We start from the raw sequence: 25,420 nt of genomic DNA, 5'->3' as shown, positions 1-25,420 counted from the left end.
CAGTAGGCCTCATTGTTATTAAACTCAGAATTGGGGCGACAGGGCCAAAGCCAACTGTTCAAGAGTCTCTGCAAAGCCACATAAAACCACAGATCAAATTTAATGGGCTAGGGCAGGGGTCGGCAACCTTCGGCACGCGGCTCACCAGGGTAAGCACCTTAGCAGGCCGGGCCAGTTTATTTACCTGCTGACGTGGCAGGTTCGGCCGATCGCGGCCCCCACTTGCCGCAGTTCACCATCCCGGTCCAATGGGGGCGGCGGGAAATGGTGCGGGACGAGGGATGTGCTGGCCGCGGCTTCCCGCCGCCCCCATTGGACCGGGACGGCGAACCACAGCGAGTGGGGGCCACGATCGGCCGAACCTGTCGCATCAGCGGGTAAATAAACTGGCCGGGCCCGCTAGGGTGCTTACCCTGGTAAGCCGCGTGCCAAACGTTGCCGACCCCTGCCCTAGCCCATTAAATTTGATCTGTGGTTTTATGTGGCTTCATATTTGGCAGCCTGGTTCAACCAACCCTGAAAAGAAGTGAGAATCAGAAGGTACTGAAATTCCTATCAGGAGTAACAAGGCAATGGACATTACACTTTAAAAGAGATTAAGGACTTGTCTTCACTACAGAGTAAGTTGATCTAAGTTACGCTACTCCAGCTACGTGAATAACATAGCTGGAGTTGACATAGCTTAGGTCAACTTAGTGCAGTGTCTTCACAGCACTGGGTTGACAGGAGACACTCTCCGGTCGACCTCCCTTACACTTCTCGGAGAGCTGGAGTACCAGGGTCGACTGGAGAGTGCTCTGCTATTGATTTAGCAGATCTTCACTAGACCGGCTAATTCAATCCCTGTTGTATCGATTGTATCAGGGTCAATCTCCCTGGTAGTGGAGACCAACCCTAAGTAACTGCTGGAACATAGGCTAGCTTATAGCCAGTTTGGGAGTAAAGTGAAATAGCCCTGTTTGGGACTTGACACACGGACTCTGCATTCCCAATACACCATCTTTTCCAGCTATCCAGTGTAGAAGGCAGTGGTTGTACAGAGGCCATGGCCCAGATCTTCAAAGACATTTAGGAGCCATTTACTTCAATGGGAGTTAGGCATAGGGTGACTAGACAGCAAGTGTGAAAAATCGGGACGGGGGTGGGGGAGATAATAGGAGCCTATATAAGAAAAAGACCCAAAAATCGGGACTGTCCCTATAAAATCGGGACATCTGGTCATCCTAATTATGGAACCTAAATATTTTTGAGGATCTGGGACCACAACCTTCTTCAGCAAAGAACTTAAGTGCATGCTTAACTTAAAGCACATGGCAGTCCCATTTCAAAAGCACTCAGCTCCCACTGGAACAACCATGCTGGGTGCTGATCCCTTTTGAAAATCTGCCCCATAATTTCACAATGGGAATTATTGGGTGCTGACTATTTCTGAAAACCAGGCTTTTATTTAGATACCTAAACACAAGCTCTTTTGAAAACAAGGTCCTAAGCATGATTCTGAGCACTGGAAAAATCTTGCCCTTATTGTAGTGTACAGAATGATAATTATAAAGAAGGGAAGCGGGGAGTGGAATCTATTAAGAGAAAACAATATTTGGGAGTAAATTTAAAAGCCACTAAATAAAAAATAAACAAATAAACAAACACAAAGAGCTGAGAATACACATCCATGTCAGAGCTAAAAATATTTTCCAAATAAAAGGTACAAATATTATAGTCCCTACTCAAGCAAAAGTCTGATTGTGACACCTTCCCCAATATGAGGCAATCTGAGAACTCAGAGAGAGTGATTGTTTAAACTACCTGAATTATTGATTTTAGGAATGTGGCACTTCCTTTTATTTCTTCTATGTATGCACGTGTAATGGAATGCAGCCACATGTATACAGACGCTGCAGTTGTCAGAAATAGTCCTTTGAGCAATTCTGAGAAATGCACTCCACTGAGATAGCGTCACAGATAATCAGCAGAATGTGTGCTTAAACTACCAGGATCTCCTTGAAGATAATTTTAAAATTAAAAAAAAAAATGTAGGATTGAAAGAGATCATCTAGTTCATCCCCCACGCTGGGGCAGGGCTAAGTATAACTAGACCATCTCTGTATCTAAGCCTGTTCTTAAAAAATCTCCAATGATGGAGCCTGCCTATGTAATCTGTTCCAGTGCTGAACTGCCCTTATAGTTAGAAAGTTTTTCCTAATATCTAAGCTAAATCTCCTTGCTGTAAATTAAGCCCATTACTGCTTGACCTACACTCGATGGACATGGAGAGCAATTGATTACGGTCCTCATCACAACAGCCCTTATCATAATTTGAAGACTGATGTTGCCCCTCAGCCTTCCTTTCTCTAGACTTAACATGCCCCATTCTTTCAATCTTTCTTCATAGGTCATGTTTTCTAAATCTCTTAGTTTTGGGTCTCTCCTCTGCACTATCTCCTGTTTGTCCACATCTTTCTTGAAGTGTGGTGCCAAAAACTGGACACAGTACTCCAGCTGAGGCTCACCAGTGTAAAACAATTACATCCAGTGCCTTATACAAGACACTCCTGTTAATGCATCCCAGAATGACATTTGCCTTTTTTTGAAACTGCAATGCATTATTGACTCATTCAATGTATAACCCCAGATCCTTTTCTGCAGTACTGCTGCCTAGCTAAGTTATTCATGTTATTCTTCATGCTGAATCAAATCAAAGGGACATTGTTTTAACTCTTCAGAGTTAATGGGGGATAGGGAGTCAAAGGGTACGTCTATACTTACCTCCGGGTCCGGCGGTAAGCAATCGATCTTCTGGGATCGATTTAGCACATCTTGTCTAGACACGATAAATCGATCCCAGATCAATCCCGGAAGTGCTCGCCCTCAACGCCGGTACTCCTGCTCCGCGAGAGGAGTACACGGAGTCGACGGGGGAGCCTGCCTGCCGCGTGTGGACCCACAGTAAGTTCGAACTAAGATAGTTCAACTTCAGCTACGTGAATAACGTAGCTGAAGTTGCATATCTTAGTTGGAAGTGGAGGGTTAGTGTGGACCAGCCCAAAGAATGACTGACTAAAAAACTAAAAAACAAAAACAAAAACCTACCATACACAGCAACACTACACATCTCAGTCTTCTCTGAGTTCCTCATCTATTTAAAATCACAAATTCAAATTGCATTGCCCAGCTCTCCTGAATCTACTGTCAAAACCTATATTTACATTTACAATCTCAGCCAGTACATTGTCATGGTTTTCAGTTTGTAATTCTGAGCTTAAATCATTGAAGCTGGAATCAAAACTACTGTCACCTTTATTTCCATTAATCGCTATTTGCCTCTGCAAATGAAATTCCAGAGATAAACCTGCCCCATTCACTAAATAGATTCAGACAGTACTCTTGGCAAAAGAAGATATTTTATGTATTTGTAAAACTCTATACAGTAGAATCTCAGAGTTATGAGCACCTTAGTTATGAACTGGCCAGTTAACCACACACCTCATTTGGAACTGGAAGTACACAATCAGGCAGCAGCAGAGATCAAAATAATAATAAAAAAGGCAAATACAGTATAATACTATGTTAAACGTAAACTACTACAAAATAAAGGAAGAGCAGCATTTTTCTTCTGCATAGTAATGTTTCAAAGCTGTTTTAAATCAATGTTCAATTGTAAACTTTTGAAAGTACCATAAGGTTTTGTTCAGAGTTACAAACCATTCCGGAGGTGTTTGTAACTCTGAGGATCTACTGTATTGCTGTGAGTCCAAATGTGTCTGACTCCCTGTCTGCCTGACTGTCGTGCAGCTTAAGTGTTGTGCAATGTAAATTAATAAACAACAGCTAGGTGAAACAAAAGTGTGTTCTGATTCAGCAAAAACAACAATGCATAGTCAATTAAGAAACTTGTTTTTAAAAACATGGGCCAAGTCTCCTGTCTTGTGTAGATATAGGTAATTCCCTTGCAACCAAACTGCATAAGTGAGAGGATCCATTTGTGAAAAGCAGTGGTAGAATGAAACTGCTGGACACTGTATGCTGCATAATTAAAACAAAGCTGCACTTGTTTAGGTTAGTTCAGCACTGTGAAGGGTCGCAGTTTGACATGCATTTGAAAATAAGATTTTTAATTATATTTGGCATTTCAGACCCTCCTGCTGATGCCACTTTCTTGCTGAAAAGTGACCTCATTCATGATCTTGTCAGTGTGAGACCTATGTGTTACCGACTGTAAGCAAGTTTCCATTTTGCTTCATTAGTGATTAGTAGTACTTTCTTGTTTAATATTTAAGCAGGGTGTTCAATGTTTAAACCATGAAGAGCTTCTTGTGACTTTAAATGTTATTAAAATAGAAAAAGAGAGCTGTCTAGTGGTTAAGTGAGGGTTAGGCATCAAGATTCTCACCTCTATGGCTGACTTGGGCAATTCTATATTTACAGTGCCCATTAACTTCAATGGGAGTTCCGTGCACAGAAGGCTTGTAGAATCAGTCCTTTCTTTTGTGACCTTGTTGAGACATTTCAATTTTCTGTGCCTTACTTTCCCCATCTCTAAAATTGGTGTAATGTGTTAAGAGCTGTTGTAAAAAGCTACACAACAGACACTTAGAAAGCAGAATAAGAAGAAATGTTATTGTTCCTATAAAACACAGGAATTATGTTGCATATTCTTGAAGACCATGTACTGACTTCTTCTCTATTAACAGTTAGCACATGTACAGACATTTCTCCTAAGAATATTTACTTTCTTTGCAGGTAATATTGTGAGGTGAATTTTTATAAAAGCCTTTAAGATGCTCATTTGAAAAAGCACCATACATATACAGTGGTTTATGTGAAATTATCACTGAGAAGGTTCAAATCATAGAATCACAGAAGTGTAGGACTGGAAGGGACCTCGAGAGGTCATCTAGCCCAATCCCCTGCACTCAAAGCAGTACTATGTAATAACTAGATCATTCCTGGCAGGTTTTATATCTAACCTGTTCTTAAAAACTTCCCATGACACAGATACCACAATCTCCCTAGGCAACTTGTTCCAGTGCTTAGCTACCTTGACAGTTAAGAAGTTTTTCCTAATGTCCTATCTAAACCTCCCTTGCTGCAATTTAAGCCCCTTGTTTCTTGTCCTATCCTCAGAGGTTAATGAGAACAATGTTTCACCTTCCTCCTTTATGTACTTAAAAACTGTTATGTCCCCCTTCAGTCTTCCCTTCTCCAGACTAAACAAACCCAGTTTTTTCAATCTTTCCTCAGTCATGTTTTCTAGACCTTTAATCATTTTTGTTGTTCTTCTCTGGACTTTCTCCAATTTGTCCACATCTTTCCTGAAATGTGGCTCCCAGAACTGGACATAATACTCCAGCTGAGATCTTATCACTGCAGAGTAGAGGGGAAGAATTACTTTCTGTGTCTTGCTTACAACACTGCTGCTAATACACCCGAGAATGATGTTTGCATATTCTGCAATAGTGTTAAACTGTTGACTCATATTTAGCATGTGATCCACTATAATCCCCATATCCTTTTCCACAGTACTCCTTCCTAGGTAGTGTGCAATTGATTGTTCCTTCCTAAATGGAGTATTTGGCATTTGTCCTTATTGAATTTCATCCCATTTACTTCAGACCGTTTCTCTAGTTTGTTCAGATCATTTTGAATTTTAATCCTATCCTCCAAAGCACGTGCAAATCCTCCCATCTTAGTATCATCTGAGAACTTTATAAGTGTACTCTGTATGCCACTTTCTAAATCACTGATGAAGACATTGAACAGAACCGTACCCAGGACCAATCCCTGCAGGACTCCACTAAATATGCCCTTCCAGCTTGACTGTGAACCACTGATAAATACTCTCTAGGAATGGTTTTCCAATTAGTTATGCACCCTCCTTACAATAACTCCATCTGGGTTGTATTTCTCTAGTTTGTTTATGAGAGCAACTTATAACCAACTGAAGAACAGAGGCTAGAATGGAAGTTATAACTTATCCTCACAGTGCTTACTATCACAACTACTAGAATACGGTTGCCCCTTTTGGGCCTGAAGGGTTAGCTAACAGTTGAAACCTTGCCAAGATTTTTCAATTAGGAGGAGAATCAGATTATATGATTCAAGTACTTCTTTGACTGAGCTTGTTTATTTACAACAAAGAATATAAACAAAGTCCTGTTTCCCTGAACAGAGTAGAAACAGGAGGCATTTTCCTGACTCACAAATTCCAAGTCTCTTTCTCCAGTGACTCCTGTGCCCCACAGAAATCTGTCTTTGCTCCCGCTTAGGGCCATGCTCACCACTTCTCTCACTATCTGCCTATCACACCCATGGACACACACAGCTCCAGCCAGGCAATACCCCAGATCTCACATTTGCAATCAGTTCCCAGGAAAACCCCTCGGCTCACATGGCTTAGCTCTGATTGGCTTTATCACACAATGCTTTGCCCTGGGAGGCAAATTCTTATATTTTAGCTATCAATTCACAAAGGGACATTTAATTGCTCCTTCCATTTAGCCTGAATGAAAAGTCACCCATCGCCTTTAATGAGGTCTGAAATTGATGTCAAGATCAAAGAAACAATTGACGGCAGCCATTAACCTCTTTCACTGTAACAACAAGAATACTGAACCAGACAAAGACATAATTCAAATAAATGTCCATTTTTATGTTTCAATATTCAAATGTTTCAAGGACGAACAGTTACCAGGTGAAGAACAATGTTTACCTAGCTAGTTGCTTGACAAATAACACTGCTCTACAGCCAAAATGCTTCTGAAATAAATGTAGTCAAACTTTACTAATTCTGGGTCACTGAGAACGAAAATGATGCTTAAAATTGTTGATTGGCTCTAGTTTTCAAGATATGCTATTGGGTCAGTATATACTACCCTGGACTTGGGAATGGCGGAGGATAAGTGAGTTATAAAGGGAAGGGATCTCAATTTAAACCAGAAATGACTAAAATACATCTTTGACTGGATCTATGACTAAATCTATGACTGGGTTTGGACAGTACTTGCTTTTTAAACAAAACAATGAATGATGCAATCTGAAGCTGGTATTGCATCATACATATATGAATCGCATTGTGTTATTCCTAGAAGTCATGGATGATACAATCATAATGAAGCTTACATCACTCTGCGGAACAAATTGCCCTATATCAGCTCTAGAAATCATACAGTGTCGTGCTCTCTTATTTGTCAGTGTTTGATTTCGCAAAGGGACACATTTCTGTTTAGCCAAAGTAAGCAGAGATGCCTCGTACTTGTGTGAACAGTGCAGATAACTTCTGCTAGGTTTGTGGTGAAGTGACTTTTGCATCACAAAAGCGCAGTAGAACCACTATGGTTAAGAAAGCCTATCACCTTTATTTTGGCTGCAAAATTGGAAATCAGGACAAGAGGTAAGCCCCACACATATGCTGCAACACTTGTGCAACAACTCTTCGCCAGTGGTTGAACAGGAAAAGGAAATCTATGCCTTTTGCAGTGCCAATGATTTGGAGAGAGCCAACAAATCATACCAGCAATTGTTACTTCTGCATGGTGCCTCCAGTTGGGAAAGGTGTGTCAAAGAAGAAAAAGTGGACTGTGCATTATCCAAACATTCCATCAGCTATACGCCCAGTACCCCACGGAGAAGGACTGCCGGTTCCTGATGCACCAGAATCATTCTCACTTGAGTCAGACGAGGAAGAGGATGAAACTTCTGTTCCTGAACCATCAATGTCACAGGACCCACATTTTCTCCCATCCTCCTCCTCTGCACCACACCTCATAACACAAGGTGAACTGAATGACTTTGTCAGGGATTTGGAACTACCCAAGAGTAAGGCAGAGCTGTTGGGCTCCAGACTACAGCAGTGGAATCTCCTGGCAGGTGATGTTAGGGTTTCCATGTTCCATGACCGTCAAAAGGATCTTGTCCCATTCTTTTTCATGGAAGGTGATCTTGTAGCCTGCAACAACATCGATGGTGTGATGGCAGCCCTCAACACGATCCAGATGAGACTGTTCATTGATTCATCGAAGACGAGTCTTAAAGCTGTTTTACTGCATAATGGCAATGTTTTGCCATCAATTCCAGTTGGTCATGCAGCCCATATGAAGGAAACCTATGACAACATGAAACAACTTTTGAGGTGCATAAACTATGACCAACATCAGTGACAGCTTTGTGGCGATTTGAAGGTTGTTGCTCTCTTGCTTGGTCTGCAGACTGGATACACAAAGTACTGCTGTTTTCTCTGCGAATGGGATAGTCGTGCAAGAGATTCCCACTACATCAAGAAAGATTGGCCACTCCGACAGTCATTGGAGCCTGGGAGGAAAAGTGTTCAGCATCCACCACTTGTTGAATCAAGGAAGATTTTGTTACCACCCTTACACATCAAGCTGGGTCTGATGAAGAACTTTGTCAAGGCCATTGACAAAACACAAGCAGCTTTCAAGTACCTCCGTGGAAAATTTCCAAGCTTAAGTGAAGCTAAGATAAAGGAAGGTGTCTTTGTTGGTCCTCAGATTTGTGAACTTCTTCGAGATGATGCATTTGATCATGCACTGCGTGGCAAGGAAAAGACGGCATGGAAAGCCTTCCAGTTAGTGACAATAAATTTTCTCAGAAACAACAAGGCAGACAACTACAGGTTGTTGGTGGAAAACCTCCTCAAGGCATACAAAAGCCTTGGTTGCAACATGTCACTAAAGATACATTTTTTGCACTCTCATCTAGATTTTTTTCCACCGAACTGCGGAGCAGTGAGCGACGAGCATGGCAACCGATTTCACCAGGACATTGCAACAATGGAGAAATGCCATCAGGGCAAATGGAGCCCATCAATGCTTGCAGACTATTGCTGGACAGTGACAAGAGATGCTCCATTTAATGAATACAAGAGACAAGCCAAGAAGCGCCGAGTAGACACTGAATAGGACTAAACTATGTACATAATAGTTTTTTGCCTTTTGTTTCATAATCAATTTTATTTATATAACCCTTTTACTGATTTTTGAAGTGTTAAACAGGACAGGTGAAATATTATCATGTAAAACAACCATAAACACATGAAAAGACCTAGGTTTACAATTTATGATTAAAACTCTACTATCTACACAATATACATAGACATAAAATGTAAAAACTTAAATATCTTAGAAACAGTAGCCAATCAGTTGTTTTAATTGTCAGATTTGAATTCAGCACATCAAAATACATAATAAATAGCACATTTTATCTCTGAAGCACATGACTTCTCAAAAATTGTAGACCAGTGTAATGTAAATGTGTACCTCTTATAAGAAAGTCTTTCTGACCTTGCTGATGGCTGCATGCATTACTCAGAAGGAGCCAGTTAATTGTAACTACTTATTTGGAAGGGAAAATAGTCTGGAGAACCACCTTTCCAGTTGAACTAGAGGCCAAAAGTTAACATACTAACAAGTGTAATTTGTCAATAATTGTATTTTAAATATGTGTGTGTGCTCATGCATGCATACATACATATCTATATAAATATTCTTACCCAGTAGGTTTGTGAGCCACAGCGCTAGATCCTCTTTCATTGGTAATAAGTTGGCCTCATGTCTGCTGGCCAGCCACTGGCTGTATTGATGCATATCAGAAAGGCCAGGTCCTCGTGCCTTTGGGCTCAGAGCACTGCACATTGTTTATCCACTTGTAGTACCTGTTTTTTAAAAAAAGTACCTCATTATACTATATAAGGCCGGAAGCTTTTTTTTTTTTTTTTTTTTTAGTTTATTGACAGTGCTTGAAACAAACTATGATCTTGGGATGCAAGATGTCAGACAAACCTATGTAGGTCTAACACATGGAAACAACATACACTATGAAAGTCTTGTTTTGCTAATGGAGCATTTTGCTGGTGATTTAATCATATAGATAATGTCTGTTTTATTTGTACTTACCCAGGTACACATGTTCCCAACAATCCACTACTCTGCAAAGAATAATTAAAACCAAATCAAAATAAATATTTTGAGATAGAGACCTAACAATTCATTAGGACCTGATCCAATGTCCATTGAAACCCATGGAAAGCTTCAGTAGGCTTTGGATTAGGCCCTAGAACAGCATATGAGTAAGGGAGTTCTGCAACTACAACAAACCATTAGCATTACTAAATAGATACCCATTCCACCAAATGAAATCAGTCGGTTCCACAGCTTCATTGTCATAAAAAATACAAATAATCCTTTGTACAACAAATATTATTTAATTTACTGTATTATTCTACAAAAAAATATACAAAGCCTGGCAGTCCTGGAGGATGGAGTTTATCCACAAAACAGATACAGTAGCAGTGCAAGCTCCCGATTTCACCGTCCCTACACAAATGCTAATGGGCCTCAGTTCTAAACTATGGAAACCACCTCTAGAGGTGAGAGAGTACTTCATTTTCCCATGCAATATTTTATTCCCAATTTAATTTTTAAAATCATTTCCATAGCCAGAGGTGTAAAGTGCCCACTGAATTGTAGTTCTATTAGTGAAGGTCAAATTCTGCCATCTGCTGCATGGGTGTGCTCGGGAAAGAGGGTGTCAGACTCTTCCTGTCCCTGTGAAGCATAGTAGGGTTTCAGCCTAATGCTTAAAAGAGTGCCAAGTTAGGGGACTGGCTACTGTCCCAGCTAGCACACCATGGCTTCTAACGAGCACAATCAGGACCTGGTCAGCCAGCTCATATGCTGTATTGTGCATTAGGCAGAGTTCTCACTGTTCTTTTCTAGAGGATCAGGAAGATGCTTATTTACCCTGGCTATTCTGTGCCATTGTGACCTGCACTCGTAAGGTGATTGCAGGGCAGGATGCACTGCTGATGACTGTTTCCTTCTGCCCCTTGCACAGTGCCTAGAAGTCATGAGTCAGCCCATAGGCAACAGTGACTTTAAAAATAGGGAAGAACAACTTACTATCCTATGACAGTGGTCAGAGTATTAGGGATGGCAAACATAAAATAGTGGAACCCTGATTTTATTAACATTGATCTTATGAACGACCTGTTATATGAACCATTTTTCTACCACTGACGGCATGTCTTTCTGATGCCAAATGTGACTTCAATCCATCAGCCAATGTTCGAGCAGCTGCACAGATTTGAAAAAACAGATTTGGTGGCAAAGAGGAGATATGGTTCTCTCAAAGAAAAATCAGGCATGCATTTGTTACCATTCATTATGTACACAATTATTTAACACTGAATAAATTAACCTATGCATATGTAATTTTGAGATATTCAATTTTATTAACTTTTAGATTTTATTAACTCAATATCAACTTGTAGGGATATTAAAGAAGGTACTAACAGTGATTCCCCCAAGTGACAGTGACCCCCCAATAATTTGTCCCCCACACTTTAAAATCCAACAGTTTCACCAAGTACAAAAATCTCTTGTGTCTTCTGTTAAAACTTGTAGGCTACTGTCTGTAGAAACCATTGATTGTATCTATCCTGTGAAAGATACTTTATTACTATGTAAAACTTACAAACAAGTTAATTGACTTTGTTCTTGAAGTAATGGATACAATGTAAACAAACACTATAAGCCGTTAAGTGACTTTCACTTCATTGTAACAACAAGGACTCCTAGAACCCCACCCCCTGTGATTTAAGGGCCCGGAGTCTCAAATGAATTAGCACACATCCTGAAAGTGGTGGAGACAGTAAATTAAAATATGGTTAAGTTATGGAATGTATGTTGATGAATGCTTGATGCACATGAATGGTTAGGGAGGTGCCAGCCTAGAAAGGGAGTATCCATCGGCCGAAGAATGTGTAAAGTGGACCATCAGAACCCCCGGAGGGTAAACTGGGATCCATCCCATCACCTGGAAGGATGAGAAACACAAACTTTGGACAGTTTGGAGCCACTAGGAATGTGCCCAGAAATGTGCCCAGGAATGTGCCATCTGCTGATTGAGTCAGCAACAGCAGAATGAAACAGCTCCGATAGACTAACATAGGAATTAATTCCTGTAAGAACGGACTCTCAAGAGTGAGGATTTTGAGTCTCTGGCTCTGCTGCCAGCCTCCAGGAACATCAGGTGCACCTGACACAGACTCGGCTCCATCCTCATGACCAAGATACCTGGCCAGTAACTTGGCATGAGCAACTTCTAGGCTGGTAACTATAACACCTATACAGAACTTGAATGAATGATTGTGTGAATGAATCTGTGTGTGTGTGTGTGTGTGTGTGTGTGTGTGTGTGTAAGGAATAAGTAGTGATAGGAATAAGTAGTCAAACAACGTTATTTACTTTTATCTTTTGCTTTATCATTATATTTACAATAAATCTGGCATCTTTGCCTTATCCCTCTTAATAAGATCCTGCTGGTTTTTATTCTATTGGTATAACAAAATTACCATATATACTCGATCATAAGCCAGTTCATTTATAAGCCAACCCCCCCAAGATGGATAAGTAAAAATGGAAAAATTTTATAACCCGTTCATAATTTGCTGACCCTATAATTCAGGAGTCAGCAAACTTTGGCTCCCGGGCCATCAGGATAAGCCACTGGTGGGCCAAGATGGTTTGTTTACCTCAGGCGTCCACAGGCACGGAGGTAAACCTAAGTAAACAAAGTCTCACGACACGCCAGCCACTTACCCTGACAGGCCGGGACAGCAACTGGAGGGGAAATTTTGGGGGGGGCAGAAGCTGGGAGTCAGGGGAGTAACCCCTGTGACCACCTCCCACATGACCCCGCCCCTAGCCCGGGACCCTCACACTCTCCCCATCCCATCCCACCAGGGAGGATGTCTGTGACCTGGTGGGAGCTGCTCCGGTCAGCGCAGCCGCAGCCGGCAGGCCAGACCGGGTGATGCGGCTGCAGCATGTTTCAGTGGGCTGGGCTGTGCTCCCCTCAAGATAAAAGTAAGTTTTCGAATTATTATTAGAACTTAGATGTATGTTGGTAAGAGACAAAAATTACAAATAATGGGCCTGATCCTGAATTGGTTGTGCAATCGAAACTCCTTTGCAAGTCAAGGGACTTTGGAGTGAGAAAGGTAGGCAATTAAAGTGCAGCTCTGCTCTAAAAATTGACTGTGTAAAAATGGCATCGTGGTTTTATCGTTTCTTGGTTAACGACGTCCAGGTCAAATCTGCTCGTTTTTCTCGGGCAAACAACAAAAGATTTTTCAAGCTCTGCAAAGTCAGCCTGGAATCTGACTCTCCAAGTGGGTTCTTTCTGGCCCATACATCAACAACAATAAATATTCCACAATCAGAACTTATTTTAAAGCTTTTCTATGTCACTCATCACCACTGTAGCTGAGTGTCTCAAAACACTACAGTGAGATAGGGAGGTATTATTGTCACCATTTCACAGCTAGGGGAACTGAGACTCGAAGTAGTTAAGCGACTTGTCCAAATTGTCACAGGGATTCTATGACAGTCAGTATTAAAATCTTCTCTACCTCCTTCTTCTTCAGAAGTTATAAAGGAGTCAAAAAGTTCTTCTCCTGCAGTTAATAATTAGGTTGATGTGTGAGCCAGAATGTAATCCAGATCACTCTCCCATAGCTGTTTTTATGGGGGGGAATAGTAGTAAAAACTTATCTTACTCATTCAAATAAATACATATGACTCAGGATGCAAAAGGGAAGCAAAGTAAAAGGTACCATTTTTGCACAGTCACTTTTTAGATTTATAGATAAGACTTTAAGATAATCATCTTTTTATTTCATTTCATTTCTTCTCTGATACATTCATTGGAAAATCTAGAAACCGCATCATTGCTCTGGAAGAAATGAAAAGACACTGTGCTTTAGGATTCTCCTTGGGAGCAAGCTGCCTTTCTGCATCCAAGGACACATGTATGCTGAAATGTTCCCCACCAAGGAGTTCCACCAATAAATGTTGAAACTGTAGTGTGGCTGTGATACTGCTGCCACTGTGGTTATTTCTACACTGTAATTAAAAGCCTACAGCTGGCCCATGCCAGCTGACTTGGGCTCACAGGGCTCAGGTTAAGGGCCTGTTTAATTGCGGTATAGACATTAGGGCTTGGGTTGGTACCCAGGCTCTAAGACCCTGATAGGTGGGAGGGTCCCAAAGCTTGGTCTGCTGCCCAAGCCCAAATGTCCACATCCTAATTAAACAGCCCCTTAACCCGAGCCTCGTGATCCTGAGTCAGCAAGCATGGGCCAGCCGTGGGTGTCTGTAGTGTAGACATACCATGTTTGACTTTTGGTGGTGCTGGAGCTGCTCCAACCTGGCTCTGTAGGCTGCATTATACGTGACTGCCACTAGGGGGTTTCTGGAGGTGCACACAGCAGGGAATATGGAACTAGTGCAAAAAAACCAAAGGACAGCATTGTCTGCACATGTTCCCTGCAGCCCCTAGAGCAGGGATCCCCAATGCGGTGACCGCGGGTGCCATGGCGCTCGCCAGGGCATCTAAGTATGCCCACGTACTGGCCGGCAGATGAGCATTCGCCGATTTTCAGCGGCATTTCAGCGGTGATGCCTCTGGATGACGCTGCTTGTCAGCGGCATTTCAGCAGCGATGCCTATTGACGTTGCCACTTGTTGGCGGCATTTTGGCGGATGCTCGTCCGCCACCACGGTCTTCCGTGGCTTTTTGTCTGGCATCCGCCAGACAAAAAAGGTTGGGGACCACTGCCCTAGAGCATATGGGCTTCTGCCAGCAGAAGGAGGCACAGAGCGTGGACTTCAAGCATACATGTTGCTATTTCAGTTAAGACTCACAGTACAGGGCTGTTTGCACACACTCCCTGCTGACCTAGTTCTCCCATTTTCTAGACCCAGCAACAAATAAAAGATGGGGAGAGTTCTGAGCAGAAGGAACTTTTGAGCCTGGTGGTGATGGGAATTAAGGTTGCCAACTCTGACTGAAGCTATTCCAGGAGTTGTTTTTCCCCAACATGAGGTAATGTCATTTTCTTAAAATATCCTATTAAAATCTCCTGATTACTTTCAACAGTCACCTGGAGATTGATGCTGATTCTGGGAGATTCCAGGCCAATCCTGGAGGGCTGGCAACCCTAATGAGAGTTAGAGTTAGAATGGGGAATAGTTCTGATCATGGAGGTGTGGGTGTGTAGGGCGGTAACTGGTGGGAGAAGATTCACACTGAAGGGAATGTTTCTGAATGGTAGCGAGTTTAGGTAGAAAGAAGAGGGATTCTCAATATTTAGAGGGTGAGGGTGGCTCTTCTGAGCTGGTAAGGATTGGAAGGAGCTGGGCAGGGGAAGGGTTCTAAGCCAGGAGTGGGACACATTGAGATGTTATGGTTGAGTGCAGGTGGAATCAAGTCAACTGGTGAATGGGGTGTAGGTGAATTGGTGGTGTGTGTGTGTGAAAGGGGGGATTGTGGGGGAACAGCTAGATTGGCAGGGATGAGGCTAGGATGAGGAAAGAACAGTGAAACAACCACAGATGGATAAATACTGTTTCCACTGCTTTTGTAAAGTTTCACTATTTCTCTTCCTAAAGGGGAAGGAGGGTTCCCCTTTTTTTCCCCCATTTCTCCACCAACCTGTCTTATCCCCCACAGCTAACCACTTCCCTTTGACATCCATGACCACTTTGAGAATAATATCAGCCTAAAAGAAAAGGCTGAAGATTGGTAGGTTTGACCATGTGCTTTCAAGTTGTCAGTACCAGTGGTAGTTGTGGAATTCTTTATTGTTTTTTTGGGTTGTTGTTTTTTTTTTTTTTTTTGCTGACACTGACCTTCCTCATATTAAATCTGGGAAGTTCATCCAAACTGAATTTAACCCTCCGCAGTGACTGTGTGATTAAAATATCTGGCTTCCACTTAAACACTTGTCTCAGTTCATTTGATTAGCATTACCGGCCTAAATGTTGCCTAGTATCATTTCTCTACACGTTGGTTTCAAAGAAGCCTAAGGGAGACAGACACCCAAATCCTACAGAAAATCAAAAGGAGTTGAGCACCTAGCTCCTGTTGAAAATCCCAGCCATAACCCAGGCCGGATCCTGCAGTCCTTGCTCAGGGGAAATGAACTTTCTGTATTTTGATCCCCATTCCCATAGTATCTGAAAATCTCACAATCTTTAATGTATTTATGTAGTGAGACAGGGAGGTATTGTTATCCCAAGTTTACAGCAAAGAAACTCCAACACAGAGAAATGTAGGGTACATCTACGCTGTGAGAAAAGATCCATGGCATGGCCACAGCTGACCCAGGTCAGCTCACTCAGGCTCATGGCACTATAAAATTGCAGTGTAGACATTTGGGCTCGGGCTGGAGACCTGGCTTTGGTATTCTCCCCCCATGACAGGTCTCAGAGCCAAGACTCCAGTCCCAGCCCAAACATCTACACTGCAATTTTTAGCCCCACAAGCCCGAGCACTGTGAATCCATGTTAGCTGACCCAGGCTCAGACTTGGTGCTGCAGGTTTTTTATTACAGAATAGACATGCCCTAAGTAACTTCCCTAATGTCACACATACAGTCTCTGGCAGAGCAGGGAACTGAATCCTAACCCCTAAGTCAGTCTAGCACTGGCTCATCCCTCCCCTCATTGAAATAATTAAGGACTGTACAGTCTAGCCTTAAGTTACTAGCATTTTGCCCCCAAACATTATTGTATTTTAACAGTAAAGCCATTGATATAACATCAGCTATAACAAAGCATTAACATCAATTTGTATAAATGCAAGTAGAATTTCTCTGGTTATGGAATCTGTCAGCTTTTCTATAAGAAACTGAACCTATCACCAGACACGCATAAGAATTTTAAAAACTTACCACTAAAATGCCTTGCTCCCCAAGAAACAAATTTCGTCCACTACTCTTCTGAAAGTGATATAAGCTAGGACAGAACGTTACTTACATTCTGTTTTTCTGCAAGTCACATTTATGCAGTACAATCCTTTTTCCCCCCACCTCTGTGACAGCAATAAAGCATCTCAAATTCTTAGGCTCATTGTCTAGGTAAAGAATTCAGTTCAGGATAGTTTACAGTACACCTAATGACACGTAACAGTTTCAACAAGCTAGAAAGTTACATTGTTTGCTCCCACCAAACAGTGAAGTTTTTATTTTGCTTTACAGTGGCATGTTTAGTTTTTTGTGTATTGTATGTGTTGCCAACAACTGAGTGTGTTGCCAACAATGTAATTTAAACTATCTGCTGATGTTCATCAATGATCATCGGGTGTAAGCCATAGAGTCAATTAAGCAATTTTCTGTTATTCTTCTGGCTTTTTGTTGGGAATAATTATTACTGCAAAAAGCCCCAAGAATACTACACATTGTGTATTAAAAAGCATAGATGGGTAGAAGAGAGAACAGAGAGGAGAGATGGTCCAGTGGCCAAGGCCTACCCTAGGACTCTGCAGATGTTTGTTCAATTCCCTGCTCCACTACAGACTTCTTCTATAACCTTGAGCAAGTCACTTGGGCCTAGATCCTCAGAGGTATTAAGGCACCTCAGTCATTCATTTCAATGAATTCATTTCCTTTGAGGATCTAGGCCTTAATTCCTCACCTATAAAATGGAGATAATAGCACTTCCCTTTGCCACAGGGGGCACTGTGAGGTGCTCAGACTCTGGGGTAATGAGGGACATATAAGTATCAAAAATAGGGAAATAGTAATGGGATATAGCACCTTTCACCTCTTACCATTTCAATTACCATTACAGATCAGCACAGGTAAGCAATGACTGAAAGTTGTTACCAGCTGATGGCTATTCAGTGGCCTTCATGAAATGAATTTTGTTGTCTTGGTCCATTTGGTGCTGGATGGGAATTCACATCAAACCCTGCGTCTGCAGTCTCAGCAGACAGAGTAAGGGGCTGAACAGGTGCATAGCCCAAATTCTTTTCTCACCCCTAGAGTTTGTCCTTCCAGGTCAGAGGTGAGACAGAGTAGTGCAGCAGTATGGTAAACCTTGTTCTGTGGCTACCAGTGCACTACTTGTTTTGTGGATTAATAGAAGTTTTCAGCATCCAGGACTGCAAAAAGCAGAACCATTCAGAAGATTTGTGTTAGGATATTAAAACCACACTCACGCCAAGATTTTAAAAGGGTGTTTGGCAAATGAAGTATTTTCACAAGCCAAATAGAGACTGTGTTCAGTACTCTAACCCAATTCATTCCTGGTGCTAGGGTCTACCACAAGTTTCTCTGCACCACTTAAGCCTATCATGAAGCTTCATGGGTATGCTGAACAGCAGAATGGGGTAACTGTGCACCTGCTACATGTGGTGGAACTGGTATCTGTGCTGGCCTAGATTCAGCGATTCCATGGCCACAAGGGACCATTGTGATCATCTATTCTGGCCTCCGGTATAACACAGGCCATAGAACTTCCCCAAAATTATTGCTAGAGTGTATCTTTTAGAAAAATATCCAATCTTGATTTAAAAATTGTCAGTGATGGAGAATCCACCACAACCCTTGATAACCTTCCACTGGTTCATTACCTTCACTGTTAAAAAATATACAGCTTATTTCCCATTTGAATTTGTCTAGCTTTAACTTCTAGCTCATGTTACATTTTTCTCTGCTAGACTGAAGAGCCCATTATTACATATTTGTTCCCTATATAGACACTTATAGACTGTAATCAAGTCACCCCTTAACTTTCTCTTTGGTAATCAAAATAGATTAAGCTCTGAGTCTGTCTCTACAAGGCATGTTTTCTAATCCTTTAGTCATTCTTGTGCCTCTTCTCTGAAACATCTCCAAATTATCAATATCCTTCTTAGATTGTGGGCACCAGAACTGGACTCAATATTCCAGCAGTGGTCATACCAGTGCTAAATACAGAGGTAAAATAACCTCACTACTCCTACTTGAGATTCCTTTGTTATACAGCTAAGGATTACATTAGCTCCTTTAGCCACAGCATCACACTGGGAGCTCATGTTCAGATGTTTATCCACCATTCCCCCCACATACACACACCTCTTACAGAGTCACTGCTTCCTAGAATAGAGTCCCCATCCTGTAAATATGACCCACATTCTGTGTTCCTAGATTTACACAGTTACATTTAGTGATATTGAAATGCATATTGTTTGCTTGCATCCATCTTATCAAGTAATCCAGATTGCTCTGTTCTCTTCATTATTTACCACACCTCCAGTATTTGGGTTATATGCAAACTGTATCAGTGATGATTTTGTGTTTTCTTACAGTCATTGATAAAGATGTTAAATAGCATAGGGCCAAGAACTAATCCCTGTGAGGTTCCACTAGAAACACTTCCTCTCAATGCTTTTTCATTTACAATTACATTTTAAGTCCTATCACAATTAGCAAGCTTTTAATCCATTTAATGTGTGCCATTGTAATTTTAATATTGTTCTAGTTTTTTAATTAAAATGTTGTGCAGTACCAAGTCAAACACCTTACAGAAGTATAATACATCCACACAATTACCTTTATCAACCAAACTTCTAATCTCATCAAAAAGTTTGACAGGATCACTTTTGCCCATAAACCCATGTTGATTGACATTAATGATATTACCCTCCTTTTATTCTTTATTATAATTCTATATCAATCACTCCATTATCTTGCTCAGGATCAATCTCTGTCTGACAGGCCTATAATTACCAGGTCATCTTTTAAAAACATTAGCTTTCTTCCAATCTTCTGGAACTTTCTCAGTGTTCCAAGCCTTATTGAAAAGCAATATTAATGGTCCAGTGAGCTCCTCAGCCAGCTTTTTTAATACTCATGGATTCAAGCTATCTGGACCTGCTGATTTAACATATCCAACTTTAGTAGCTGCTGTTTAACATCCTCTTGAGACATTAGCGGAATTGAAAGTGTTATTATATAATATGACTACATCATCTGCTTTTCCAAAATACAGAACAGAAATATTTATTGAACACGTCTGCCTTTTCTGCATTATTATTGATAATTCCTACCATTTCTATCTAGAAATGGAACAATACCATTGTTAGGATGTACTTAAACTCCCCCTTACTATCCTTGACTCAGCCTATGTGGGAAAAGTCAATTTGCAAGTGAGCTGGTGTTACCTAGGACTATCGAAGGAACTGTAGATCTGAATTTATGCTGATCCAGTGGCCCCCATGTTCTGCACAACTGGTGTGGCAACCCTGCATCTGGGTCCTGGAGTAGAGGGATGAATTTCATGCATAGGACACAAATACTCAGGGTTTATGCTAGTGAACCAAATTTCCTCCTTTGTGAGATGAGAGTTTGGAAAGCCTACTAGTTGCAGAAGCAGCAAACTATACTATAAAGTAAAAGGTTCACATGATACACAACTCAGCGGTAGCTTCACAGTCACTGGTAATAGTGGGAAAACATCTTGGAAGTGAGTAGCCAGTGCTTTCACCACAGGGACTGCAGTCTAATGCTACACAGAAGCAGTATACACTGCCTTTGTCTGCAGTTGCAGCTGATGTCCCTCTCTCAATCTCCTGCTGACTTGGAGAGAAGGTAATGGTATTGGATAGCAGTCATTTTGGAAAGGGAGAAGAACTGAGGATCAAAAGCCAAAGCAGAGCTCATGAGTATCTGGCATGGATCTCTGCTGGATCTCCCTGTTAGTTCTAATCACATCAAGAAGGGGATGGAAAAGAACAAAATTCTGGCCCTTTAGCAGAATTTCAGTGTTGTTTGGCGCACTGGTTCACTCATTTTGAAATAAGCATATGCAAATAACTACATATTTGGGGGGTTAGCAAAAGTGGATATTAAAAATTAGAGTTTTTAATAGATCAAATTTTCATCATTAGGGCACATAAATTGCAAACACAAAGTCTGTTTGTGTATTTGTGTAAGCAAACATGAACCTGCACACAAATGGGGTCTCTTGCGTGCAATCATTGCTTTCAGGAGAACAAATACAGGTTTTGCATACACAATGATTTTGAGCATAAAATATGCAGGTGAAATCTAAACATCCACATTTGAAGTTGATCTTACTAATGTTATTAAAAACAAAACTACAAGTTGTCTTTTGCCCAGGACTTATGGTCCTGCAGACTCCGAATATGTATGAGATTAGTCTACAGACTAAATCTAAATATTGCATTTGAAATAATCTTTTGTTTTGTTCCTAATATATACATTGATTAAGATCTTCCCGAGAGCCACAGAGGTAAACAACAATTTATGTAATTGTTTTCCTTAGTGTCTAGAAATTCTTCCCAGTAGCGAGATCTGCTAGATAGTAGAATAATCTCCCAAGGGAAGTAGGGGAAATTCCATCACTTGAGACACTTAAAACTGGACTAAAAATGGCACTAAATAAAATATAGATAACAATCAGATGTTGGCAAGGATAGATTATATATGATGTAATCGGTCTTGTCATCTCTGACTTCTAAGATGCTCTGACTTACTATAGAGTACCGCAATAATTGCTCTCCTTGTACCCTTTAACTCTTATGAAATAATAGAGACTACACTTATCCAATTCTGATTTTGCTGCCATGACAGATTATTCTTACTGGAAACCTTAAAGAATTTTACCTTCTATAAGAAATTAGATGTCACTCTCACCTACATTATTTTAAGTACACATCTCTAATTTTAATTAGAGAGACAAGGTGGGTGAAGTAGTATCTTTTATGGGACCTCAATCACCTTGTCTCCTAATATCCTGGGACCAAGATGGTTACAACACTCATTTTAATTGTCTTTTCTAACTACATCAATTAATAGGATAGAACCTATTTGCACAGATGCAGAAAGCAAAATTATATTTTTGTAATAAATTCATTTTTTCTAGTTCCTTTATTATCCTTATAACTATACAAAACTAATTTAGCCCAGTGTTTCTGGTGCTCTCCCAGATTAGCTTGGAGTATACTGTACATGTTAAAAAGGAGGGGGAATAGAGGGGAACCACCATCTGAAACTCATTAATCAATTAGAATTTTTAAGGGCTTACATCAAAATGTGATCTAGACTGATAAAGTAAACTCTGATTCACAAAAAGCTTTTGTCCCTTGTGTTATGAACATACAGGATACAAATGTGCACTGTATTTAAAATGTGTATCTGGAACCTGGCACAGGATTGTATATTGATATTTTGAACTTATAAAACCCCGGTTTGAAGCCAGCAACAAATTAACTTTAAAAAAATATATATCTTTCTAGGTTACCGAAAGCCTAGGAATTTTAAAGACTGTTTTTACCAGAGACAATGTTGCTGTCTTGCTAAATGTCTGTTCCACCAAAAGGAAAGCAGAAATGTCATTTGTCTCTCTCACACACATAATAACAAAGCTTTAGGAATGTCTGATATTAACTTTGTCATAAAATGATATGTTCTAGGTAATGATCCTAAGGCAGGCAAAAATCTTGATAGTTGACTTGCAGGACTGCAGGGTCTAGCCCTTACTCCTCATTTTTCTACTTGCCTAATCAAAATGATAGTTAAAAAAATCTGTACAGAAAGGTCAAATCTAAATCTTAGTCTCCATTAGCTAAAGAAGTGCTAATATGTATTACAGAGAGCAAATTTTAATAGATGTTTGCCTGATGAGTTTAATTATTTTTAAATGCCTGCCGATTTGTGCAGAATAATGTGGGTTTATTACCAATAATCACCAGTTCCTATGACTTTGCATTTAATTCTTAATTTAATTTTTAAATGTTGCTAGGCCTGCTCCTGCTCCCATGAAATCAATGGCCAAGCTTAAAATGACTAATATGGGAGCAGGACAGGTGGCCCTAATGTTAAGCCCGTCTCCTTTCTGATTAAATTATAATAAGAACATAGGTATTTTTTTTCAAAAGCCCCTAAGTGATTCAGGGGCCTAGGTCCCACTGAAAGTCAGTAACAGCTGGGTGGCTGGAAGCAATGCTAGTTCCACACCGCCTCACCTCCTTCATCACGGTTTGGCTGAGGTTCCAACCTGGGTTCCACAATGTAATTCTCATCAGATGGCCTATTGTACCATATGAAATGAATTTAGGAATGTCAGCTAATTTCCTATTAAATCACAATCCACATCACAAAAACATTACACTTGGCACAGCCTCGGCTCGGCAGCGAAGAAACAATCCAAGCTTTAATGTGCGTGGAGACTGAAATAAAAGTACCTTCTCCCCCCCGCGCAATTTCAAAGAAATGTCAGACGTGCTCCGGAGCTGGCCGGGAGGAAGGCTGCAATGCGTCTGCCCCAGATATTAGCAAAGAATGCTCTCAGTTCCTTTACCTTTCACACGCAGGCGGAGCAAGCCATGCTGCTAGGCGATCGCCCTGCTGCTCCGCATGGCTGCAACAAGGAGAGAGCATTCCTCGAATAGGAATGGGGATCCTTTCTAAAAACAAGATGAATCTGTGGCGCAACCAGAAGATCCCAGCCTAAAAGGCAAAGCCTGCCCGCCCTTCTGCTGGTTGTGTCTATTGCGTGAGAAAGAAGGCAAAGGAAAAGAGCTCGGTTTAGCTGTCCTGCCAGTCCTTTGGGGGTGTTAAGATTGCCCTAATTCCAGTGGCCCAGCTCTGGGGGCAGAGTGATGGCACGATAGTTTGCCAGCCGCCCACCAAACACTTGCTCCTGCGTTTGATGCAGATTGATCATATTTCCACTGGACAGTGCTGTCATATATAAACAACCTACCTTTCCCTCTTCTTCCAGCCATAGTACTCGAGGGCTGGTGAACGGGGTAAGAGCAGACACAAAACAGAGAAGGGTCCCGAATGGTGCGCTAGACATTTACAAGACTTTCATGCAATGCAATTAAGGCAAAAATATTCTCCTCCTGGGATCATTCTGAATATTTTGTTGCCAAGCACTCACCCCTAGCCCGAACTCTAGTAAGTGAGCAGCTCACCGTCCGATCCATACTATTCTGGGTGGTTAGTATTAGTTTGCTCCCTTCGGGGCCCATGCATATAAACCCGGACTGATGGCTTTGCCGTGGGGGTGTGTAACTCAGCTTCCCAACTCCAGCTCATTAAAGGAGAGACAATGCAAACATTCATGGAAGGTTTATCTGCATTCAAAAGCGTTCGTGTTAGTCGCGCGGAGAGGCTGCACGCTGGCAGGCTCCTGAACTGGAAATAATGATTCTCAAATCATTAACGTTGCTTTCCCCCCGCCGCTACTTTGCCGCCGTGAGACTTTCAAACTCCGGACCGTCCCGGGGGGAATTGCTTCCCCAATTAGTAGGCAAACGAAAGATTTTTACCTGTGCAGGAGCGCACCGATTGCAATTTGCAAACTTCCTAGCCCAGCGCTCCCCGTCCCTTGCCTATCTTTCTGCTGCAGCGCTCTAAGCAGTTTCCCCTGCTGTATCCATTAATCAACTCGTTGGAGGTGAGATTTCTTGCAATTTCAAGATAAGAGGAAGAAAACAAAAGAAACCCCACTCTAAGGTGACAGGCTGAAGGGAAATAATCGTTTTCTTGCTTAAATCTCCCGACCCCCCTCTCTCTCAATTCAAATGCAACCATGAAACAAACAACCAAATCAAACACATTTTAAAGGAGCCCGGGCGCTGACTTCTGTACATGCAGCCAAATGCCTGCACTAACTGCAGTAGCAGTTAGCAGAGCTCTCTCCCCGCGTTAGCCATTACTTAGTGGCCAGCATGCCTCACCCCGCACTCCTTAAGCGCTTGCTTGGAAGAAATCTCACTCACTTTCTTCTTGCAATGCCACAAAGCCCTTCTCCTCCTGCAGCCCGTCCCGTTCTCCCAGCCTGAGCACACCAGCAGCAGCAGCACTGCCACTCTTCATACTTCTGATCGCTCCACTTGGTGCTCTCTTTGGGAAACCTCTCTCTTTTCCCCCCCTCCAGAAACAGATTTCCTACATTTCATCAGTCCACATAGACTGAACGGAAGTTAAATGCTTACTTTTTCTGGGGCACTGCAAGCGCAATTGACACTGAATTACCCTTGAAACTCTGAGATATTGTATTACAAGCCCTTGGCAGGAACTTGGCGCGTAGGTCCAAAGTTCCTTTTATTATTATTCCCCTTCCAAAACTATGGTGGGGGGTGCAGGAAGATCCCATATTTTAAGCTTAAACTTTCCCCCAAAAAAAATTGCTGGGTGGGATTTTTTTTTTTTTTTTTTTAGCACTTACTAGCACCATTTTATATTATAAACCGTTTGATTTTGCTGCCCAAGGTGACATAATTTCAGATTTGTATCTTGTGGGCATTGTGTCTTTGATAATGAGCTTTAATTACACGTTTTCCCACAAGATTTCATGCTCTTCTATAATATATTTTAAATTAAGATACATACATTAATAACTCAATGTTACACTTCTAAAAGATCTACTAATTGGTGAGGTGTTTTGTTTGGAAAGCTGTTTAAATACCCACCCCACTTTTATTGCATTCGGTATATTTCAATGTTATGGTAAACAACAGAGATAATGTTCCCCAACTGTTGTTTATTAGTCCATTTTTTTGTATGTGCAGAGAAGCCCTTTCATGAATTCAATAGAGGGAAACA

General features: G+C 41.3%; 1 protein-coding gene across 5 annotated transcripts in view; it reads right to left on the bottom strand.

Moving 5' to 3' along the window:
- The window catches only part of GAS2 (growth arrest specific 2), a 135,975-nt gene extending 111,175 nt beyond the window's left edge, over positions 1-24,800 (bottom strand). Inside the window, exons 1-2 of one of the 5 annotated variants that reach the window (XM_034769820.1) lie at positions 24,553-24,800; positions 9,506-9,667 (exon numbers count right to left, since the gene is read on the bottom strand). In XM_034769820.1, the coding sequence (XP_034625711.1) occupies positions 9,506-9,647 (142 nt within the window). In that variant the 5' untranslated portion in view covers positions 9,648-9,667; positions 24,553-24,800. Of the gene's footprint in view, positions 1-9,505; positions 9,668-23,165; positions 23,243-23,750; positions 23,995-24,141; positions 24,525-24,552 lie in introns of those variants that run through there. The other 4 variants (XM_034769817.1, XM_034769818.1, XM_034769821.1 and 1 more) reach the window with 4 other exon arrangements.
- Between the last annotated feature and the right edge of the window lie 620 nt (positions 24,801-25,420).

The sequence above is a fragment of the Trachemys scripta genome, chromosome 4 (assembly GCF_013100865.1).
Source record: "Trachemys scripta elegans isolate TJP31775 chromosome 4, CAS_Tse_1.0, whole genome shotgun sequence".
Classification (NCBI taxonomy): domain Eukaryota; kingdom Metazoa; phylum Chordata; order Testudines; family Emydidae; genus Trachemys; species Trachemys scripta.
This window is presented reverse-complemented; position numbering and strand designations above follow the sequence as displayed.